General features: G+C 41.4%; 1 protein-coding gene across 1 annotated transcript; it reads right to left on the minus strand.

Annotated features, from left to right (window-relative positions):
- Positions 1-1,308: 1,308 nt before the first annotated feature.
- Positions 1,309-20,995, minus strand: galnt12 (UDP-N-acetyl-alpha-D-galactosamine:polypeptide N-acetylgalactosaminyltransferase 12). The gene is made up of 10 exons (XM_007547582.2): positions 19,947-20,995; positions 18,157-18,326; positions 16,670-16,859; positions 14,482-14,667; positions 14,170-14,287; positions 13,518-13,694; positions 11,079-11,210; positions 10,725-10,838; positions 9,534-9,689; positions 1,309-8,053 (listed from the first exon to the last, which is right to left on the minus strand). The coding sequence occupies exons 1-10, from the start codon at positions 20,297-20,299 to the stop codon at positions 7,916-7,918; spliced, it is 1,734 nt and encodes a 577-aa protein (XP_007547644.1). The 5' UTR covers positions 20,300-20,995; the 3' UTR covers positions 1,309-7,915.
- Positions 20,996-22,081: the final 1,086 nt, after the last annotated feature.

The raw sequence follows: 22,081 nt of genomic DNA on the forward strand, positions 1-22,081 counted from the left end.
TGAGGTCAGCAGCACACCATCCCCACTATAAACAGTGGTGGTGCTGCACTGCTTCCCCCTCCTGAGACGCCGGATGGTGGACCAGAATCGCCTTGAAGCCGTACGGAAGTCTTTCTCCATGGCCTCTCCAAACTCCTCCACGCCCGAGTTTTTGCCTAAGCGACCACCCGAGCCGTGAATGCATTTGAAGTACCCCAGTAGAACAAGGGAGTCCCCAGGAGGGCCACTCTCCAGTACCCCCTCTATGGGGGTACTGGAGAGTGGAGAGTGGACTCCATGAAGGGTGGGTAATCTGAACTGCTGTTCGGCCAGTAAGCACAGACAACAGTCAGAACCCGTCCCCCCACCCATAGGCGGAGGGAGGCTACCCTCTCGTTCACCGGGGTAAACCCCAACGTACAGATGCCAAGATGGGGGGCAACAAATATGCCCACTCCTGCCTGGCGCCTCTCACTGTGGGCAACTCCAGAGTGAAAGTACATCCAGCCCCTCTCAAGGAGACTGGTTCCAGAACCAAAGCCATGCGTCAAGGTGAGGCCGGCTATTTCTAGCCGGAACCTCTCAGCCTCGCACACTAGCTCCGGTTCCTTCCCCACCAGAGAGGTGACGTTCCACGTCCCAAGAGCCAGCTTCTGCAGCTGAGGATCAGACCACCAGGGTCCCCTCCCTCGGCTGCTGCCCATAACACAATGCACCCGACCCCTTTGGCCCCTCCGACAGGTGGTGAGCCCATTGGAAGGAGGACCCATGTCTCCTGTCTTTTACCTCCAGGCTCCGTGGGTAAAAGCCCGGCCACCAGGCGCTCGCCATCGTGCCCCACCTCCAGGCCTGGCCCCGGTGACCCACGTCCGGGCGAGGGAACGCCAGATCCAAAGATATTTTCCATCATAAGGGGTCTTCGGGCTCCCGCTTTGTCTGGTTCCTCACCTAGGATCTGTCTGCCTTGGGTGACCCTACCAGGGGCATAAAGTCCCTGACAGCATAGCTCCTAGGATCATTGGGACACTCAAACCCCTCCACCACGATAAGGTGGCAGCCCACCCCTTAGTAAAATAAATCTGTGGCTTTGCAAGTTTTGCTAGAAATGTTTTATTTGGGATACTTTGAGAGGGATTTTCTTATACATTTGATCTAAACCGTTCCAATTTAGCCATTCTCTCAAAAGTCAATTCACTAATAAACCATAGCCAAGCATCAGTCAACCATCCATATAGATACATCTTTAAACACAAAACAGGCAGAGTGTACATATAAAGACAAGCTGGGCTGTCTTTCTTGGTCTTTATGATGCTGTTTGTTCTGTCTTTCACTGAGATGAATTTACACAAAATTACACAGAAATCTAGTAAGTGATCGATTTATAGATTATATTAACATCAGGGTAAACAGTTTGAATACAAATGCACAGCGTATTTTTCATATTTGTATTTGTAAATCTGCCTCAAACTTTGCACAATTTTGAATCCACTTACACTTCAGGAACTACTTCTTAAAGTCTAGTAAAAATAAATAAATAAGCTGCCATTTGTGGTTCAGTAAGAACAAAGTGATGTTTTTTGCTGTTCTTAGCTTGACTTTTTAATAAGTACACGGTAATATTCATCATATGTGGCATGTTTCCCCCCCACCCCCCACAATTGTGTTTTCCTGCAGTGCTGGAGCAGATTTTTTTAAGCTCCATCTCGTTCACTGAAAATAATAATAAAAAAGCTAAGTTCTATTTAAATCCGCCAAATGGAAGAACATGTCATCCGGCAAAGACAGCAGCGGTATTGTTCCGACGTAACTGCTCAAGAACAGTTAATTGTTGCTGATTTGATGACTGATGGAAGGCTCAATTCGCCGAACGATCCACGCTAATCAGGCGTCAATCAGACACGGTGCATAAGAAATGTAATTGTATCTCTGTATCTAGGCCTCACATGTTCTGTGCTCCATCTTTAGTCCCTCCTGAAAGTGAAAGTGTGTCATCTAGAGTATGCCGCCAACAGCTACAGCTCCTGAGCTGTTCTGGGTATTGGTGGATTACATAAACCAAACCGACAACAGTGTGGAAATGACTTCCAGTTGGTGTGTGTGTGTGTGTGTGTGTGTGTGTGTGTGTGTGTGCGTGTTCAGTTCCTCCTATGGTTCTCCAGCTCCCTGACAACTGAAGCCTAAGCATCTCCAATGACTCTCTCCGCGGGGAGCCTTGTTTTGCATTACCATTAAAGACACATATGGGGTGTGTGAGAGTGAGAGAGAGAGAGAGAGGCTGTAGTGCAGCATCTATTCACTGGATCAAAAACTACGCCTACAATCTGCGAGTAGACTGCGACAAAATGCAGGGTTTCTGTGAATGCATTTGCAGGATTTCTCAACCCCACTTTTTTTTTTTTTTTTTTTGCTGAATATTTTGCAAACCTGTGTATGAAAGATGAGGAGAGTGTGCAAAAAAAGGGAGAGTGGCATCGTAGACCTCCGCAGTTTCTTCTGAGCAAGCAGCCGTGCGGTGCCGTGTAATGTGGAGATTTTTATTTTTTTTTGGCTTGTTTTGCATCAAAACATGTCATCCTGTGCGAGAAAGAAGCTGGCTTGATGCATGCGGCGCTTTCGGTGGGGCACAAATGTTCCTCGCTGCTATTTCTTCAAGCGAAAGATGCAGCCTAGTCAAGTAACCAAAAACAGAATATATGTGTTTTACATCTTACACAAAATGCTGAAGAAACATGTCGCGCAATAAACAAAGCCCAGACAAAATAAACAGCCGAAAATCTCCAGCGAGTAACTGAGACTGATTGCAGGCCTCGACTGTCAGCTTCACAGGAAACCGAGAGAAGCTTGGCTCTGGCACAACGTTTCACCATCTCATTCAGCAGCTGGTGACCAATCCAATCAGATATGGTTGAAAAAACTTAGCTCCCCTTCCCTCATTATCCCCTGAGCATCTTGATTCACATCTCCGGCAGTTTAATGTGGGTGAAATGAGTCTTTTTAAATCACTGTGGATGCAGATGAGTCACTGTTTAATTGACAATACTGACAAACACAGAAATTGGCATCCTGTGTTTCAAATGTCGACACATGCTTTCAACAGGAAGTATGTATAGAAAAAAAATCTACGTTTTATGTAGAGCTCTAAAATTAATTTCTTGTAGCAGTAGCATATTCTCAACTCGCTGTCACGTTATCGATTCCTACCCATAAATAAAAAGTGCATTTCAGTTTATTACTCTGTTTCATGACCTAGCCATTTAAGAAATGCACAAACCTCACAAAATTTTGAAACACGTCCTGTTCTTATTCGTTTTCCGTTTTGCCAGTTGAGTCTTATAACAATCTTATTAACATTACATTAAGACTTCCTGATTGAACTGAAATACCTTTAAATGTCCTAATCTTACATTTGGTGTAGTCATATAACATTTCCCGAAAGTTATCTATGAGTAGAATATAGAAAACCGTTTTAAATTGTCTCTCACTAAAGCAAACAGAGACAGCAGATGACCCTAATGCACACCCGAAACATACTTATAGCACGTACTCTTGTCTTTGTTATTTTGATGGACTCTCCTTTGTGTCATTTTCAAGTTCCAGGAAACCAGAAATAATGGCTTGATGCTAAGATAATAAAAAAATAATAAAATCTTCTGTTCAATTTACATATATATGATGCTATTAATATTTGTAGCATTTGTTTGCTTAAAAAAAATATGTAGTTTTTTCTCGCCCACAACATGTACTCAAATTGAAGGTCATCAGTGTGAGTTTATGTTACTGTAATAACATTTATTTTTGAGGAATGTTACACCTTCATGGTTGCCAGCAATAGCATAAAAAAAAAAAAAATCTCCCGCTGCAAGTTATTTTCATTACAAATAGGAACCTCAGCATTATTGTGAAACAGCGCACGGTCTAATACGACAACATCATAACATCGCTCCGACAAGTCCTGGAATACATTGACGACACAGGTTTGGCTGCCATGTAAAAGAAATACGACAACATCACAGACGTATAATCTTGAAATGGTGAAACGGTGCAGCTGAAACCTGCAGCACATCAAATCAGCATCCAAGATAACACTCGAATGGTTTGAAAACAGATGGCAACACGGGTACAGTAAATAACTCCCCCCACCCCACTCTATGTGATAAATCAATTAAGGGAGCAGTTTGAGTATTTTCTGGTAAATCAGTTCTATTACTCAGAAAGCCAAGAGAATATCAGGAAATACCAAAGACTGCTTACTTACTTGTAGTGCGTCTTATTTAAAAAAAATAAAAAAGGTCAATAAAAATGTCCATTGATAAACCACAGCAATAGAATAGGCTAACCGGACATCATGCCTAAACTTGACCACCTCACATTGGATGTTTTACTATCACACATCATACAATCGTGACAAAAAATAAAAATAAAAAATGTTTCTTGCTTCCTACTATGAATGACACCGTCCCCACCGGTCATTTGGTCCACTTCACTTAGCACTTAGCAGTGTACTGCTTATAATCCTAACAAAAAGCCTTCTTAGGGACTACAGGGAACTGAAGCCCAGTAATTACATCCATATTTCAATAAGCTTGTGTGCTTATTTTGTGCTTCCCTCCAGCCCACCACAGCTATGTCTCAGTTCATTCTTCCAATGCTCTGCACAGTGCAATAAAAACTCTCAAGTGTAAGTGCATGGCAGCGAATATCCGACGCTGCGTCTTTGGGCTCGCGCAACGTTTGGCCGCACCTTGCGGACGTCGTCAACTTCCTGTAACAGCAGCACGTGCTTCTTCGCTTTTATTAATTTCATTTGCGCGATAAACGAACCGAGCTTCCAGTCCGGCTCAGTTCCCCGGCGTTAGTGTTTCGAAAACGCTTCCATTTAGACTCTTGTAAGCAAACACTCTTGAATCGATATCGAAAATCTTTTTCCAGCTTGATGGTCTCTTGCCATTAGTTTCTAACAGCAGTCATTTGAGGCCGACGGTGAAAGAGCCTGTGAAGGTTAATGGTATGGAAGAGGTCACAGATTGCTTCATTCACTCAGCTCTATTATCAAAAATGTACTCCTGATTTCGTTTTCTCCCCCTCCTACCCCCCTCAAAAATGTGTATGTACAGGTGCAAAAATACAAAGTCCTGTCACATACAGAGGAGGGGGAAAAAAAATGTGATAAAGAATTGGAAGCAGCCCAGAAAATCAATCAGGAAGCCATCTGGCATGGCGGCACTCTGGAGACACCAACAACTGTCTACTCCTCTGCCGTTTCCCTCCGCATGGCCTGAGGGAGACCCACACAAGTAAGGAAGTCTATTCTGACGGATGAACGCTGAAGCGGCGTCAGTATTCACATCAGTATGACCCGCCAGAGTAAAAAAAAACATGTGCTAGCAATGGAAGAACCCCACGCCTGTGCAAACGTTTGGCGTGCAGCCAATTTCTTTTCTTGCGATCTTAGCAACACTGATTTATCTCACTCTAAGGCATTTTTCCTCCACTGATATTAAATTATGTAGCATAAACTTTTATTTTATTTATAAAAAGGCACATGGGTGAGCGAGTTCGAACACTACTGCTCTGATTTTAGTGGAGAACGACGTTGGTCTGCAACCGACACCAGACAACTTGACTCTTGTTACGGCAAAATCTGACGAGAAGCTTTAAGGAAACTCTTTATGAACACAAAACTGCCTAGACAGCTGCATGCGTTATTTCAGCCATTAAACGGGAATTTACAGTCTCACTCAGAAGTTCACACGCAGTCATGGAATTAATTTGATCCCGCTTAAAAATGTTTCCCCATCAGGCTGTGACGGTTATGCGATTCAAAATTGACCTTATAAAAACAAGAACTAGTCAAATAAGTTAGAATTTTATTGTGGATTTTTTTTTTTTTTTTTGCAAATCAAGGTTGGCAGCAACTTTAAGTTTATTGTTTGCTATGCTTTTCTCGGAAACCAGTAGGAGTTCTACGGATTTTGGCATTTATTTAGCATAAGATCAGACTTTGCTTAGAGTTTTGGGTTTAGGGTTGACGAGATGTGCACAGCTTCAGTGCAAAAGTGGCAGATGCTGAAGTACAGCAATTAAAGTCAGAAGAAGTTGCATAGAAGAAAGAAAAGTCCAAATAAAGCATTCATAAACCTGTTAAATGTGCCATTCTTTACATAAGAGTCATGGAATGTATACTGGTGATTTTTGTGGGAATTGCATCTTGCTCCCACAGTTTTTGACCTATAAGTGTGCAGGTTTAAATATATTCCAACCCACAAATATCTAGACAAATGTTCTTGTTGACATCTCTAAATTAATATTTCTTGGTGGAATTTATTTAAATTGGTTGGCTTCGTTGCACGTAGTTGGTTTTAAGTCATAGTTCTTTTGTTTTGTTTTTGCAAGATTGAATTCAAGCAGATTGTTGGGATTGTTCTGGATTAACCCAGGAATCTCCAAGACTCCAGCCAGTCATAACTTGGAAGATGGTAAAATGAACACCTTCTGGCTAAATGGAAATTCACAGCAGTCTAAATGGACAAAGGAAAGGCTCTCTGAAGGAACGCTCCATGTTCAAACGAGACAAATGTTAAGCTTTTTGGCCAAAAAGGCTTAAATACACTAAAATTACTGGCAAAAATGGCGGCGGCACCAAGTGCTGTTCTGTGTGAACTCCTGCTTTCCTTTGCTGTTTTTTCTTTTTCTTTCTTTGGCTCCAGGTACCACAACACATTTCACTACTAGTGATTCCAACAGGAAAAGATCCCCAACACACATCGAAACTGGTTTGAGAGGGGATGAAACATGTGACTGTTGAGCTTCTTCTATGGCCTCAAACTCAACCGTTGTGAAAATGTATAAACTATGATTAAAAGCCGAGTTCAAGGCAGGAAACCGAGCAACTTAAATGAGCTCCATCATTTTTAATGAAAGAGGAAGTGGTCCAATACCCGAGTTGTGCCAGAAGCTCGTCAGGGGCAACAAAGACTTACAATGTTTGTGTGCAACCTGCTAAGGGACATTTACTCAAAATGTTAATTGAGGAGAATGTGTAAATTTGAGCTTGTGTTTTCGATTGGGAATAGGGAAAATCCAAAATAAATTCAAAGTCTGACTCTTGTGTTTTCAAACCGGTGAAGTTGAGGGTCATGTTTACAGTCGACCCTGGTAAAACAACGGTTTAAATAAAAGGATAAATGGCATTCAATGTGAATGATGAGTGCATGAAAACTTTTGAGTGGGACTGTTCAAAAATGACCCATGACATTTTCACTTCACATGAAATGTGAAATCGAAGCAGAGTAACAGTGCGGTTTCCCGTGTTTTCAGCGTTATGGTCAGGCACCCGCATAACACCGGCGATCTATGACTTTGCTTTCAAGTTGCTGCTATAATGAAGCATCGAGCAGTCAACCTTTTCAAAAGGTTCCGATTAAAACCCCCCCATCATTTGTCCTCGCTGGCACATGATGAAGCGAGGACTCGCCGACAGAAAGGATCAAACGCAGAGAGGAGTGTTAGCCCCCTCTACAGGAGAAAATCCAAATATCAAGAAAGAAGCCCTGATGATGTGCTTGGAAAAAAAAAAAAAAAACATCAGCCAGCAGCCACACGAGAAGCTCTTTTGGCAGATTCACAAACGCGTGATTTCCGTCGGATCGATGCACAAGTTTCTGTGTCCTTATGTCTGTTTGCAAAAAGCAAAGGGAGCTAAAACAGTCTCTCCGACAGAATGCCACCGTATGTAGTTTAGATCATCACTAAGTCTTGAACCGAGTCTGGCCCACTTTGAAGAATAGCCAGAATTCCTATTGTCTTGTTTTGTCCACAAGACGCTTCAGAAAATATGAACTTTCCTGCAATTGCATGGAAAATGAGGATGTTTGATTGGGAAGGGGGATCAGAGAGGAATCCTCAGCTGGTGAGATGCTCCACATATGCTAAGTGTCTACAGCTTCTCCTCAAAAAACCACTTTTGGCGAAGGATGTCAGAGCAGGGCTTCAGAGCCGGGGCTGGTGTCCCGTCGTCTGTCTGGTCCACTGCTTCAATACACTTCTGGGTCTGGACATGGAACAGACTCCCATCCTGGAAAAAAACAAAAACATTCAGTAAACAGGAAACTCATTTATATTTACAACACAAAGGTTTGTAAATTACTCGTGAGGCAAAAATGCAGTTACAATGTGAACCTTTTGTATTTTGCGAAAAACACAGAACAACAAGAGAACAACACAAGCTGGCCCGGGTGAAATGCAAATCCAGCGAACCTTTTCCTAGGATACATCAGCGTCTCTCCCAAAAATTTCCCACTTTCCAGCGTCTTTCACTCTTCCTACATACATTTCACCTTTTCAGATCCATTTACATTTAGATGGCATGGCAGGCTGTCAGACACTGACGTCCTGCGACTACATTCGGCACATGCTGAACAGCTTCCGGCAGCGTGTGGTAAATACGCAGCTCGCTGTTGTTTTTCCACCGTGAGCCAGGCGGGAATTTTGTTTTTGTTTCGCTCGGGGGAAGTCACTCCTGATCAGCCGAGATCCAATGAATCTGTTCATTTCTACTTTATAGCTGCAATCTTCTATTATTTAAAATGTTACAAACACACCACCACCACCACTTCAGTGTGTCTTGCAGGGGTTTATGCCATGACCAACACTAAGGAGTGCATAACTAAAAGGATAGCGAGACTTTTTAATTGTTCCTTCAGACACAGAAATCTGAAAAGTCTGTATCCAGCTTCTGGTGAGTCAATACTGTACAGATTGACCTTTTACTGCAAACATTTGAAAAATCTTTTCAGAGATATATCTCTGTTCTGTTCATCTAGAGATCTTTGCCTGATTGGACAGGGAGTTTCAACGTTTTGCAATCCATGTTTCCTCATGTCAAACGTTGCTGGCGTCCTCACGTTAACAGATTCGTGTCCCTTCCTATTCGACTTGGAAGAAGGCAAAGTTGTGCCACAAACTTTTGGATTTCTAACTTCACGCTCTAATTTCACGCTCTGCCCATTTTCGGCTAATGGATTGGTGTTATAACATAGCCCTGCTTTAAATGTCACTATAACTTTATCCCCGGCCTTTCTGGCTTGTTTATTATGCCATTTGTTCACCAACGTTCTCTAATAAACCTCTGAGGCCTTAATGAAATAGCTGACTTATACTGAGATTAAAGTACACATAGGTGGACTGTTCTCACTAAACAGTCTTTATATGGGGTTATAAGAGTAAGGGGGTCTAACACCCCGAGCACACAAATAAAATTGATTTGTAAAAGCAATTTGAAAACCATGCATCTCACCCTTTCCACTGTTATTTTCTGCTGACTAAAAAAATCCTAATAAAATACATGTCAGGTTGTAGTGTGACAAAATATAATTAAGTTTACAAAGTAAAAACTTTTACTAGACAGTACAGACTACTAACATTATTGGATAATTGAGAAACCTAAAAAAAACCTCTACACATTTTTTTTGTTGTTGTTTTTTGTTTTTTTTAAGTTAAAAGCTACAGACACACAAATTGGAAATAAATTTGGCCCCAAGATGATTTTGCAGTACCTTTCGAAAGATAAATTTGTGGTCCATGGGAATAGCTTGTCCTCGTTTCACACACTGTACGACAGTCAGGTAAGTGTTGATGCTGTCAGGCACAACACATCCAGCAGGATCTCTGGTGTTATAGCATATTTCCCCGTCGACCGAATATTCAAAAAACTGTTGGGAGAACCAATCACAGACGCAAGACAAACAAAGAAGCAGTTAGAAGTAAACACTGTGCAACAGAATTTGCCTGTGTGCGTGTGTGTGTGTGTGTGTGTGTGTGTGTGTGTGTGTGTGTGTGTGTGTGTACACCAAAAACTGGCATCACTGGTTACAGACTACGAATGTAGAGTGTAGCTATGCAGGGCACTCCCGAAAGGCTGACTACAGAAGCCGTTTTCGACAAAAATGACATCGGCGCGTGTCCACAGAGGGGTGTTTCTGGCAGCGCTGCTAAATCTCACAGAGCTCCCTGCTTTACTGACAACTGACAGAGGAAATGCAATTGAGAAATAGACAGTCTCCCGCTACAGATCAACACTGTGTATGAATTATAGAACCTGGAAAAGTTAAGTCCGTTGTTTATAAATGTAAGAAATGAGGAGGGAGCGACTGTTTGAAGGTTCAGAGGACAGAAAAACGGTTATAAGAAAAACGGTCACTAAACTAAGGAGCTGGTGAGTAAATAGTTTGGAGCTACAAGAACTACAAACATAAGAACTTTTGTTATCTTAATACTGACGGCAACTACAGGTACAAGATGCTAAATCTAAAAGCTAAGATTACGAAGCCATGATTTGAGTGGAAATATATCTTTAAAAAGTTATAGAGTAAAAAGACATCAAATAAACCAGTGGTTATTAAAAGACAGGCTCTGTGTGACTCTGTTCACTAGGCATAAGCAGTCATGTCTCCATAAGGATTAAGATTAAACAACTAGATCTGTGCAGAAGAACAGGGTTAGCATGGCTGACCTGAAGATTATCGTTTGTGTTTGGTTTTGACTGATTTTGACATTTGTTTTAAAAAGAGAAGTTAAAGAGAACGCATCTCTTTAGAAGATCAGAGTAATGGGAGTGTAGTGCTGTCCGCAATTTTTCTAACTATGACACAAAATGCAAGTTAGCCCAGGGCTGCACTACAAAGTAGGATAAACTACATTGGGGGCCATACAGAGCCAGAAGAGTTAAACTGTCTGACAGGCCTCACCTGGTTCTGACCCATGCCGTGACATGGATAGAGGATGACCCTATGACCTTCCAGCACCTGGTCCTCCCCAGGATTATAGTCAAAGCAGTAGTTGGTCTTTCCCCGACTCTTCAGCTACCAAAAAAAAAAAAAAAAGTCACATAAAGGTATATTGCAAAGGTTCAAACACATTTAATTCAATATTTCTCTTATTCCTATAAGCAAAATTTTGCCAAAAAGTATTTGCTTTAACGTGAATTTGAGTGGCGGTCTGCATGCGTGGGTGAAAGATTTCTTTACTGATGGAGCAAAGAAAGTGATTGAAACATGCAAATTCACTCATTTTGAATATTTCTGGCGGTACAGTGGACTAACCATTCCAAACATGCCCGGTCGATCGTGTGGGACAAAAATGTCGGGGTAGACGTTATCCAGATACCACTTAAAGTTTTTACACCCCAGCCTCTTTCTCAGTTTCATCCTCTCCGTCACGTCTCCAAAGGCCTCCTAGAAAAAGAGAAAAAAATAAAACATAACAATTCAGCTTTACTGACCTAATTAGAAACAACTTTGATAAAGTCAGAGTTCATGCTTCACTCGCAGCTGCTGCATCATAGCTTAGCCAAGATGTGAAAGGGTGTACAACAGCACCCTCTGTAGTTGTTTCATAACTCTGCCCACTTTTATTGTATGTCAAACATTAATCACACACACACACACACACACACACGCACACACACACGCGCACACACACACACACACAATGACGTCAAATATTTTACTGGTAAGACACTCCTAAGTTCCGGTTAAAGAACAGAAGGATGTATCTGTGTGTTTTACATGCCGACAGCGATCTGCTTATGTAAATTATCTTTAACAAACAGGCATCGCCACTCTGATAAAGATTAGCTGGTTATTACAAGAAAGCAAACACTCGCGCGTTGCCATTCAGCATATGCTCACCACACCTTCACTGCTGGAAGAAGAAGAAGCTAGAAGCGCGCTGCAGAATGATGGATGCTGGCCGTGTGCCCAAACACAGCTCTAATTGGCTCTTTATCAGTTTATCCGGTCATGAGACAGATTCCTAAAAGAGGTGGTCTTTTATCAAGTGCTAGCACCGCTACAGACAAGGGAACAACAACAAGGGCTGGTGGAGCTGGAATGACCCAGTGCAAGAGTCGGGTCCGAGGGGAAGAGCGCTCCTCTTTCCACAACAAGCAACAATACTTTGACGATGTGCTTGATATTCGTATTTGTGTTGGAAAAGCAAACACTTTGGGGGTTTTTTGTACCTTAATCACTAACATAAATACGTCTTAACCCGTTCATGCATGAATTATGATCCTTTGTGTCATTTATAACATAAAAATCCACAAGAAGCACAAAAAATGCCTTACAGTAGTGTCCACTATGCATGAAAGGGTTAATTTGGATTTTTATGTGATAGACTAACACAAAGTAGAGCTAAACTGTAAAACAAAAACTACAAAGACTGTTCAAAAATGTACAAATAAAACTGTGAAAAATGTCAAGTTTTGTAATCAGCTCCCCCGAGTGAATACTTTCTAAGACCGTCATTCACTGCAGTTGTAGCAGAAAGTTTAAGTTGAAGTACTTTTGAAAACTCTGACCAGCTTTTCTGTTCCTGCTAAAAAAAATAAAAATAAAAAATAAAAAAAACCTATGCCCGCAGCATGATGCTGCTACCACCATATTTCAAAGTGGCTGCAGGGCTTTAAGACAACAATGCGGAGTCTGTTTTTTCTGACAGAAGTCCCGATCTGAACCCTGATACTAGATCTGGGTCTTGTTCGATGCATTTTTAATGACTGGTAAAGCTACTAAGTTTTCAAGCACAAGGTATTGTTTTACTTAATTTTAACACAGTATCAGGACTCAGATACCGAGCCGGAGGAAATGAATGATTTTCCATTCGGAAATGTAAAACTCAAAATACTCTGGACTTTTTTTTTTCTTTTTTTTTGTTCATGTAATTTGTTCATGAATTTAAAGCCATCGCCTATTTAAAAAATTATTTTGCCTACAGGAAATATATATTCCATTTTTTTTTTTTGTGGTATGAAAAAGCAAAGCATAGCTGCATCTTAAACCAAAGTTACATCACGTCGATTTATGCTTTAAATTATGACAAATGATTCACAGAAGGTTTAAAACATTAAAACGCACAAACCCAACGTCTCCCTTCACGCTAAAAAGTAACGCAGCATTGCTTGCTTTGAGCAATACTCCCTTTCAGCAAGGTTTCCTCCTCTCAGGGAGATGAGCGCCACCTGATCTGTGCTTCGAGAGCTTCTCCTCTTAACTACACTGTCACACACTCCACGCCCACCCACGCACACACACACACACACACACATTAAGACAGGGCACCCCACTGGTTAGCACTGATATCACCCTGTCAAGGACAGGTGGGTGACACCCGCTGGCACAGAGTGACACGGAAAAGGTGGTAATCACACACCGGAATGCCCCGGCACTCCTGTCACCTTGAGTGTGTGTCGCTCATGTATCCTGAGAGTCACTTAATCAGGGGGAGCTTTTTACACCGCAGCGGGGGAGCGGCCGAGCTTGTACGTGTGTAGTTTGAGCGAAACGTACAAGCAGGCGTGGGTGTCACTTACTGCATCCGCATGTCGATGCAGTAAAAGATAAAAAAAATAAACAAGTATGCGACTTTCGGAACTGAACGATTAATCCCGTCTAAATGTGCCTCGATTCCTTTTTTAAAGGGAGACATCGACTCCGTTTGACACCCGTCAAGCACCCTCTTTATGACTTGTGTGGACTCACCCGTCGAGCATGGGGGTTGCGATGGTAAAAGAGCTCCTTGTACTCATCCATCCACACCTCTGCCGCCCTCACACTGTTTGCCAACGCTTTGCTCCGTGAGTAAGGGGCCTTTTTGGGGAACACGTGACCCACGTGGGAGCATGGGTGGATCTCCAGGCTGCCCCCGCACTGCCAAATCTGAGAGACGAGAACCGCAGCACCACCAGGATTTGGTTAGCCTCTCAGCTGTGAATCAATCGGGCTACACAGAGGGCAAACGTTGTGGACGAGCTCGGAAACAAACAAACAAAAAAAAAAGGCTATTGTTGCCACTACAGAGACATATTTTTGGTTACTACTCTTTTGGGACGTTGTATTTACTCCAGCAAAGAAATTATTCACAGCAATCAAATCATTTAAGGTCTCCGCTCTGTTTTCTCTTGCGGCGTCACGTCAATGTGATCACTGCGGTTTGCAGAAGAATTTGTCACATGGCTTACAGTTAATTTAATCCAGCTCCAAACGTCTGTTCAGTGCCGCATGATGTGAATTACTGCTATAAACAGTGTTAGCATTTTGCAAACTCTACAAGTGCAAAGTGATAATTCAGCTGAGCACCATGGATTGGTATGACGTATGAGAACACGAAGATATACACTAGATTGCTTCTTACTCTGAAAGAAAACTCCAGGTTTTCTCCTCCCCAAACCTCCATTCCTGTGTCATATGTCCCCAGGTAATGAAAGTAGCTTTTGCTCACAGAAAACAGACCGCCTGCCATAGTAGGAGATCTAAAACAACACAAACAAGCAAAAAAACAACCAAAACAAACAGAAGTTAATCTTGGTGTCTCTATCCACCTCTTATTTAATAATACATTTTTTAAAAAAGTAATCAGAAGATACGGATGGAATCGATACAATATCTTAAATAAAAACTTGCGATCTTGTTTTGCTCACAGAAGTCTTTTTTTTGTAACTAGTACCTGATGACGTCAGTGGGCGAGTGACGGCGTTTCTGTTCGTACTGTGGGACCGGGTGCCAGGTAAAGACCAGCCGCCAGTCAAACCCACCAATCTGAGGTTCGCCGGGGTTGCCTAGATACTGGAAGGTGTTCCAGTCTATCACATCAATGACGGGGCACACCACGGCTTTGGGCTCCTCTTTGATCCTGGAGAAAGGATGGGAAAGCTAACGTCAAAAAGGAAAAACGTAGAACTTAATATCTGTGTTAACGTCCCGTACTGCAGTTGGTCATGATTGAGTGGTGGGACGATTTTAAATTGAGTTAATTTCAGGGTCGGTAATTAATTCATCGCAATTTATCGCATTTTAATCAAAAAGCACATATCTAAATCATTAACTAAATAGGCATGTGAGCACAACAACAGATATATTTATTGATCTTGATCTGACACTCGGGTTATTCCACCATCAGATTGGTGCAAAGTGCTATTATACCGATTCAGCTTCCAAGTGTTTCAGGATCCCTTTATCTTATCAATGAAGGCAGACGCTTTTTTTCTCTGGAGCTTGCGGACACCTGGCATATCGACAAATTTGTGATGGACTGAGCTGAACTAGCAAACACTCAGACCGATGGTGTGAGACAGAGGCGCAAGTTGGATGAGATTATTTCGCAGGCAAACTTTGGATGCTAGAACTCACTAGGGGAGCGGAACTGATCTTGGAGAAGTTGCTAGTTTTCGGCCCGATGGGAACGACCACACCAGTTTGGATGATTGGAAATAAGAGATGTACGGGTTGAGACTTTAGGGCGGGTAGAAATTTTAAGTCTGCCCGATGGGTGAATTTTACGGCCACAATCCAAAAGCACACATGTTCAGGCTGAAAGCAGGATTTCATGTCTTTTGTTCTCAAAACTTGCAACAATGGATGGATGGAGATATATGTATATATATATATATATTGTACTTACGACAACTTTATTTGCCCCATGCTGTGCATATTTTTTGGGTTTTTTTCGGTTTTCTTTTGGGAATTGTTCCCTCAGAAGCAGCCGGGCGCCGATGCACACAAAAACTAAACAAACAGTGATGTTGCACGTACAGTTAGATGTTTTTATTCAGTTTGTCTTGTAGCAGAAGTAGTGTCAGTTGGTCAGTTACTTGTTAGAAACTGTGGAGTACTCACTATTTAACCCAGAAAAAAAATAAAAACTAGAACAAACTTAGAATCTAAATACTCACTATTTAGACCAATGCTATACTTTTTAGTATAATTCCAGTGTGTTAGTAATTTTAGAAATTGTGGAGTACTCACTATTTGGACCAATGTTATACTTCTTAGATTACTTTTTGGATTGTTATGTAGAGTCTCCTATTGTTGCAGCCAAGAAAAGGAATTAAAAGGAACGTAAAATCCAGAAAAAAAAAAAATCTTCCAGAACAGGAACACTTAATACTTATTATTACTTAGAAACTGTGGAGTACTCATTACGTTTACAAATGTAGAACATACTTAGAAAGTACAGAGAATACTTATTTATACTTATCTAGCAACCCTGAACAGGAGTATCTAGTTTATATGCTTTGGATAAACATTATTAGATTCTTTTTCTTCCTTTGCTCTCTCGTTTGGTTTGTTATTTGAAATGCCTTGCTGCTAAAATGACCTTACCATCCATGTATCTTCTTTAGAAATGTGGACGATGAAATCTGCTTTGGGGACATCTGTGCTTGCGGCATTTTACGTTTGAGCAGCTTTGGTGAAAGGCTAACTCTTGCACACATCAAGAGTCCTTTCCAATATTCCATCAGATCGGTTTTAAAAGCAAAAACGAAACCCCAGCGGGCCAAGAGAAGCGGCGTACTTGTTCAGCTACAACTGCACAAATTTGGTTTTGTAATGTGACAAAATGAAAATGCGTTCCAAGGTGCGTGAGGGCATCTGCGAGGCACTGCATAGCTGTGCTTGTGGAGATATCGTTCTGATTTTCTTTGCTTTCTTCTTTATTATTTACCTGCATGGGGGACAAGTGGCACATATATGCAAATACTGAAACACTTCAGCACTTGTAGCCTCGGCTTGCGATGCACGTCGACGCAATGCCTGGCGACAGCTGAACTTGGAAATGCGATCTTTAACGTCAACACTGGAGTGAAATACTCAAACTGAAGAGTGCTACAGTTTCCTGAAAAGCAATTTCTCACCTCTTGAGCAGCGGCTCGAGCCAGCCCTCGTGGCACTCGCAGTGGCAATCCAGAAAAGTCAGCACGTCGCCCGTGGCGATGGATGCCCCTAGCAGCCGGGCCCGGACCAGCCCCTCCCTCTTCGTGGCCCGGATCAAACGCACCTTCCTCAACCCGGAGAGGTACCTCTCCAGTGGCTCCTTCAGGTGATCTTCAAGAAATTCAAATAAAAGTGAACACTTATAACCTTTAACGCTGCAAATAGTTTGAGTTCAGAATCTTAAAGCTGGGATAAAATCTCGACTGCTGAAGAGAGTCTAGCAGCCGATCTCCAGCAGCCGTTGGTGCAAAAGCTCCAACTGTCTCACAGCGAAGCCTATTATCTGAGTATGTCTCTGAATGTACACACAAATAGGCTAATTAAAGGGCTGCACACTAATGTTTTCAGTTTGGTGGACTGAGAGGCGCATATGTTGTTAAATGTCTCCGTTTATATTCACTTGCGGGATAAACTCAAAGTATTATACGTTGCGTTTCTCTCATTAAATGGGAGAGTTTCTCCGAATTCTGAAAATATCTTCTATTACCACCAACTACTGGTAAGTCTGAAGCTTTCATTTGCCTTTGGTGGTTGAGAAATCCTGTAACCTGTGATCCCTCCCCAGGTGCAGTTGTTAAGTGTGTGATCCCCCAGTCTTTCAATTGCGAAACACAAACCATGCAGAAATGTGTCTGTCTGTGTAAACGCCAAGTCCTTTTAATATCTATGACGACTTGGAAACTCGTGCATTAGCTCACAGAAGAAAGATGGGAAAAAAAGAATTTGCATTGCCATACTATGTAACGTTTAACTTCACTATAATACTTAATGTCTTGTAAATATTACACACTGCATAAATGTATGAGTGATGTCAAACTGGGAATGAGGCTGATGTGCAGCAGACAAGTGGAAAATTGGCTTTTATCCTAAAATTTGCTTCTGAAGGACCAATGCCTTTATCTTCCTAACACACATTAGTAAGACACAGAGTAAACTAACATGAGTAAACAGCGTTAGAGCAGAGGGTGAGGCAGGGACTGATTGCTTCACCTACAGGCTCATGATTCTAAATGTTTGGAAACCACCTCTTGAGTTAAAGCCCTTGGGATGAACGTTTTAGAAAACAGCTGCACCTACAAACACAGATGTCGTTATGATTTTATTCGGCTATTGTTCATCTGTAAGCATGCCTCAGCCCTTTTAATTCTTCTGTTAAACACATGACAAGAAAACGCTTATAAAGTTGTCCCTTACAAAACCTTTTACTCTTGCTTCACGTGTATCTATCTCACTCCGCCATTTCCCACCCTTTCAGTCGCAGCTCATTTGACAATCCATTGAGTGCGCGCCGTCCGTGTGCTTCCACATGAGCACCAATAACAAGCTTTCCGACTCCTGTAACTGTCAATCAGCCGGCTTTTCAGCCCTGCAGCCTTGCTGCCTGTCCATCAAGCGTCCCATCGCCTACCTCTGTCACTGTAGTCATCCACCAGCACCACCTCTCTGAGGAGGATGTCGGGAGAAGTCTCCAGCACGCTGTGGACCGTCCTCAGCAGGGTAGACCAGGCCTCATTGTAGAAAGCAATCACCACAGAGGTCGTAGGCAGAGTCTTGTAGTGGTACTTGAGCTCTTTGCAACTGAAACGCACAATGTACACAGTGGAATTTTTCTGCCGTAATCCAAGAGCACACATTTTTAGTCTCAAAACAGGATTTCATGTCTTTAGTTCTCGAAACTTTTAATACTTCTGCTTACATTTTCATTTTGACAGCAGGACTTCATGTCGTTCTTCTCAAAACTTGTAATGCTTGTACTCAAAACTTCTCCTCCCGCTCACAGTCTCTGCTCGGACTCTCTGCTCGCTTACGGAACATGAAACTGCCTTTTGGCACAGTCGCCTGGCAACTTTTCAGCAGATGGGATGAAAGCGTTGTACTGGGTGCGTTTGTTTCCTTCTAGCGAGTGTCCGTGTGTAACTACTACCAATTGTAGCAATCTGCACCACCCACTGGATATAGGGAGAAACAACATCAGCTTTCTGCTCCATGTTACCGAAACATCCGCCAGCAGTGTGCTACTGATCGCTAACAGCTACGGATCTTAGGCAGGATTTTGTTCACAACAAAAAGGCAAAATAGTCACGACATGATATCTATCCATCTATGATCTATATATGTTGCACTCACAAAAACAGACAAGAATTCTTCTTCAGTATATTTTCCCCACGCTGTGTGTATTTTTTATTTTTTTGGGAACTGTTATCTCAGAAGCAGCCGGGCACTGACGCACACAAAAACCATTACAAAGTTCCTTCTCCCTGTTAGCAATCAGTATAGCACACTGCTGGCGGATGTTTTGTGTAAGGCATGAAGTCCTGCTTTCAAAATAAAAATGTAGGCAAAATATTACAAGTTTTGAGAACAAAAGACATGAAATCCTGCTTTCAGACTGAACACGTTTGCTCTTTGATTATGGCAGAAAAATTTCCCCATAGACAGAAGTTTAATTCATGGACCTGAGAGGAATCTAGGCAGCTGTTGAATGTTGGTGGTTTTTTATCTATGTAAAATTGATACAATGCAAAAAACAAAGTAGGTGTGTATATATATATATATATAATTCATTAAATGATTCTTTAGTAGGCATTTGTGATCATATATGACATTGAGTAAAAATTGTAAAAACCTTCACAATACTTTATGCCAATCGTAGCAAAGAACATTTTGTTTTTTTCATGTAAAACAGGAAAACCATTATTCCTCCTGCAGCTGAAATAAAATAACATTCTGGATATATAACTTCAATTAACATAAATTAGTCTTATTGATGCACGCATTTATGTGTGCTTTTGTTGATATTCTTCGGGCTACTAGATACACAAATTTCCCCCAGGATAAATAAACAAATAACGATATTTTTATCTATCTAATGAAGTGCCACAATCGGGCTTCTTTAGACCCCATTTTATTTTCAAAAATATTCCCAAAAATCAGCTTTTGTCTCCTTATCGGCGAGGGGGGAAATACTTGAAGCTTTCTCTGAGCTTCATGCTCCTGGAGTAGCCATTGGTACTTTTTACTAAAAAAAAAAAAAAAAAATACTTAAAAGTAGAATTTTGCATGATGGAACATTTTAGCTGTGTCAAAACTCAATATTTTAAAAACTAGATTCGTCCCCACTGGTGACTTGTCCATACGGTCGGAGTACAGTGTAGTGAAAGGTATCCATACTCATAAGATTCAATCTGTGACACTTACAGCGGATTCCATCTCTCTGACAGATTGCGGTGCAGTGAGATCCTGTCACTGACATAGGTGTTAATCTGGTGTTTCTGGATGCTCTCCTCCTCTTTTATTTTCTCCTCTTTGTTCAAATTCAGTTTAACAGCTCTTCCCATTTCACCCAGGGCATTAAAATCCGGCGGGGGCTTCTCGTAAACGGGCCTCTTCAGCCGTTCATTCTCTTCCTCGCCCTCCACGGAGACTTCACGTCGGTTTGCAGCACCGACCTTCCCGGATGGGTGTTTGAAAAATATCAGATACCCCAACAAAGTGACGCCAAAGAGGCAAAGAACTGACTTGGTTCGACTCTTTCTTCCGCATGATGCCATCGTGTCGCTTCTTTGCGAGGAGTAATGTTCGGTCGGGGTTTCATGCCCCCTTCAAACCGGTGGGTCTCTGGAGGAGTTACTCTGAAAAACTAGAGGTTTCTTTCAAACTTCGTGTTTCCGTTTGAGTTTGCCCCGCATACTTCCTCGGAAAGTTCAATGGTTTTTTTGTGAATCTTCAGCGTCCCAGCTGATTGAGAGAGGAGCCTCCGTGTTGTTACTCATTTACCCGGAACCTCAATATATTTAACTTCACGGCCGATAAGATTATAGACACTCCTCCTGCTGGACTTCCTCCAACTGTTGTGCAGCACTAAGTGTGAAAGGATTAACACACACACACACATACACACACTCGGGATTAGACCCGAGCAAATTATCTCCCTGGATTGGGTGTTAGCTGACAAACTAAGAAACGAAACAAATCCAGGTCAAATTAAATAAATAAATAAGTAAAAAAGGACAAGAGTTGGCCTCGTGTTAGTAATAAGAAAATTAAAATAAATGACATTAATCAAATGTACACCCACTGTCTCGAATTTAATGTAAGCGCGAGTCGAACCGCTACTTTGTTTCTTGTGTCGTCTCCAAATACTTTGTTCGAAGTTCAGGATGTGTAAAGTTGGCTCAACTAATAACGACATTTCCGGTTTGGGAATGGAAAAATAAAATGCAGTGTACTGCTTGTAAAATCAACCCCTTGCAATGAAGTTAACATACTATTATTGAAATTAATTACAAACGTTTTTAAGTATATGAGTTGAAGAAAAGTCTGATCAACGTGATGCAACTTTCACTAAAAGCAATAATTCTAAAATATTTGACAACTTTTATATACAAAGTGTTTGAAACAGGGATAGACACTTGATTTTTTTTTTTAGCTGTGCAAAGATAAATAAAGATCCTTAATTATTCTAGATTGCAAAGTTTAATAACATTCAAGGGATTCGGTTAAAGTTAGCATTAAATGCTTTGCATGATATCACAAACAAGAAATCTTGTTGGAATTTCTACATGGAATATGGTCTTGAAAAGTCTATGAAGAACAAACACGGAAATTGTGTTGTCGTTTTTGTTTTTATTCCACTATGTTGATAACTTCTGCAATTTCCATTATGAAAAAAAAAGAGCGCTTTTAATTTGAAGGACACCGTCTGACTAACGGCGGTAGACTTTAACGTGGAACAGATGAGGAAACATTGGGGTTAATGCAAGTCAATCAAGTAAATCTTTTAGACAAGTTCCAACAGTCAAACGCCATAAAATCTTTTGTTATGGATGAAGTGATTCTGTCTCCTTATCTGATCATATGAACACATTGCTGCTGCTGCTGCTGCTTACATAGCCATAGCACATAAAACTGGTGACGGTCACACAAAATGAAACTGATTGCATCCTAATAGTGTGCTAAGTGTGGGCCTTCACTCTGTATCTATTCCACTTATGATTTTGTAACATTTGACCATTTTTTTTTAAATCATTAAATCCTGTTTTAAACTTTATAAATCTTATTATTTCAGGGTTAAACTCTGAGGAGCTTTATGGTCGGGACTGGTAACTGGTGAAACGAACCTGGTTGTTGCACAGAGAGTGCAAAAAAGGCTAACACAATTTAATTAACTGTTTTCCATTATTTTCAAAATGTTTTAGTGTCCGTCTGCTTTGAATAGTTAGTTAATTAACTACATATGCATACATTTTTTGTTTTATTCAGTTATTTGCATCTGGTTTAAATTATTTTTTCATTATTTTTGGAGGATTTCGGTTTTAAGTGTTATTTATCTA

The sequence above is a fragment of the Poecilia formosa genome, unplaced genomic scaffold (genome assembly GCF_000485575.1).
Source record: "Poecilia formosa unplaced genomic scaffold, Poecilia_formosa-5.1.2 Scaffold21, whole genome shotgun sequence".
Taxonomy (NCBI): Eukaryota; Metazoa; Chordata; class Actinopteri; order Cyprinodontiformes; family Poeciliidae; genus Poecilia; species Poecilia formosa.

Bases quoted from the DNA above. Each gene is read 5' to 3' on its own strand.
- galnt12 (XM_007547582.2), bottom strand. From the start codon at position 20,299: ATGGCATCATGCGGAAGAAAGAGTCGAACCAAGTCAGTTCTTTGCCTC. The intron at 11,211-13,517 runs GTGAGTCCACAC...CTCTTTTTCTAG, and splicing joins GCAACCCCCATGCTCGACGG to GAGGCCTTTGGAGACGTGAC. The intron at 10,839-11,078 runs GTTAGTCCACTG...TTTTTTTGGTAG, and splicing joins GACCGGGCATGTTTGGAATG to CTGAAGAGTCGGGGAAAGAC.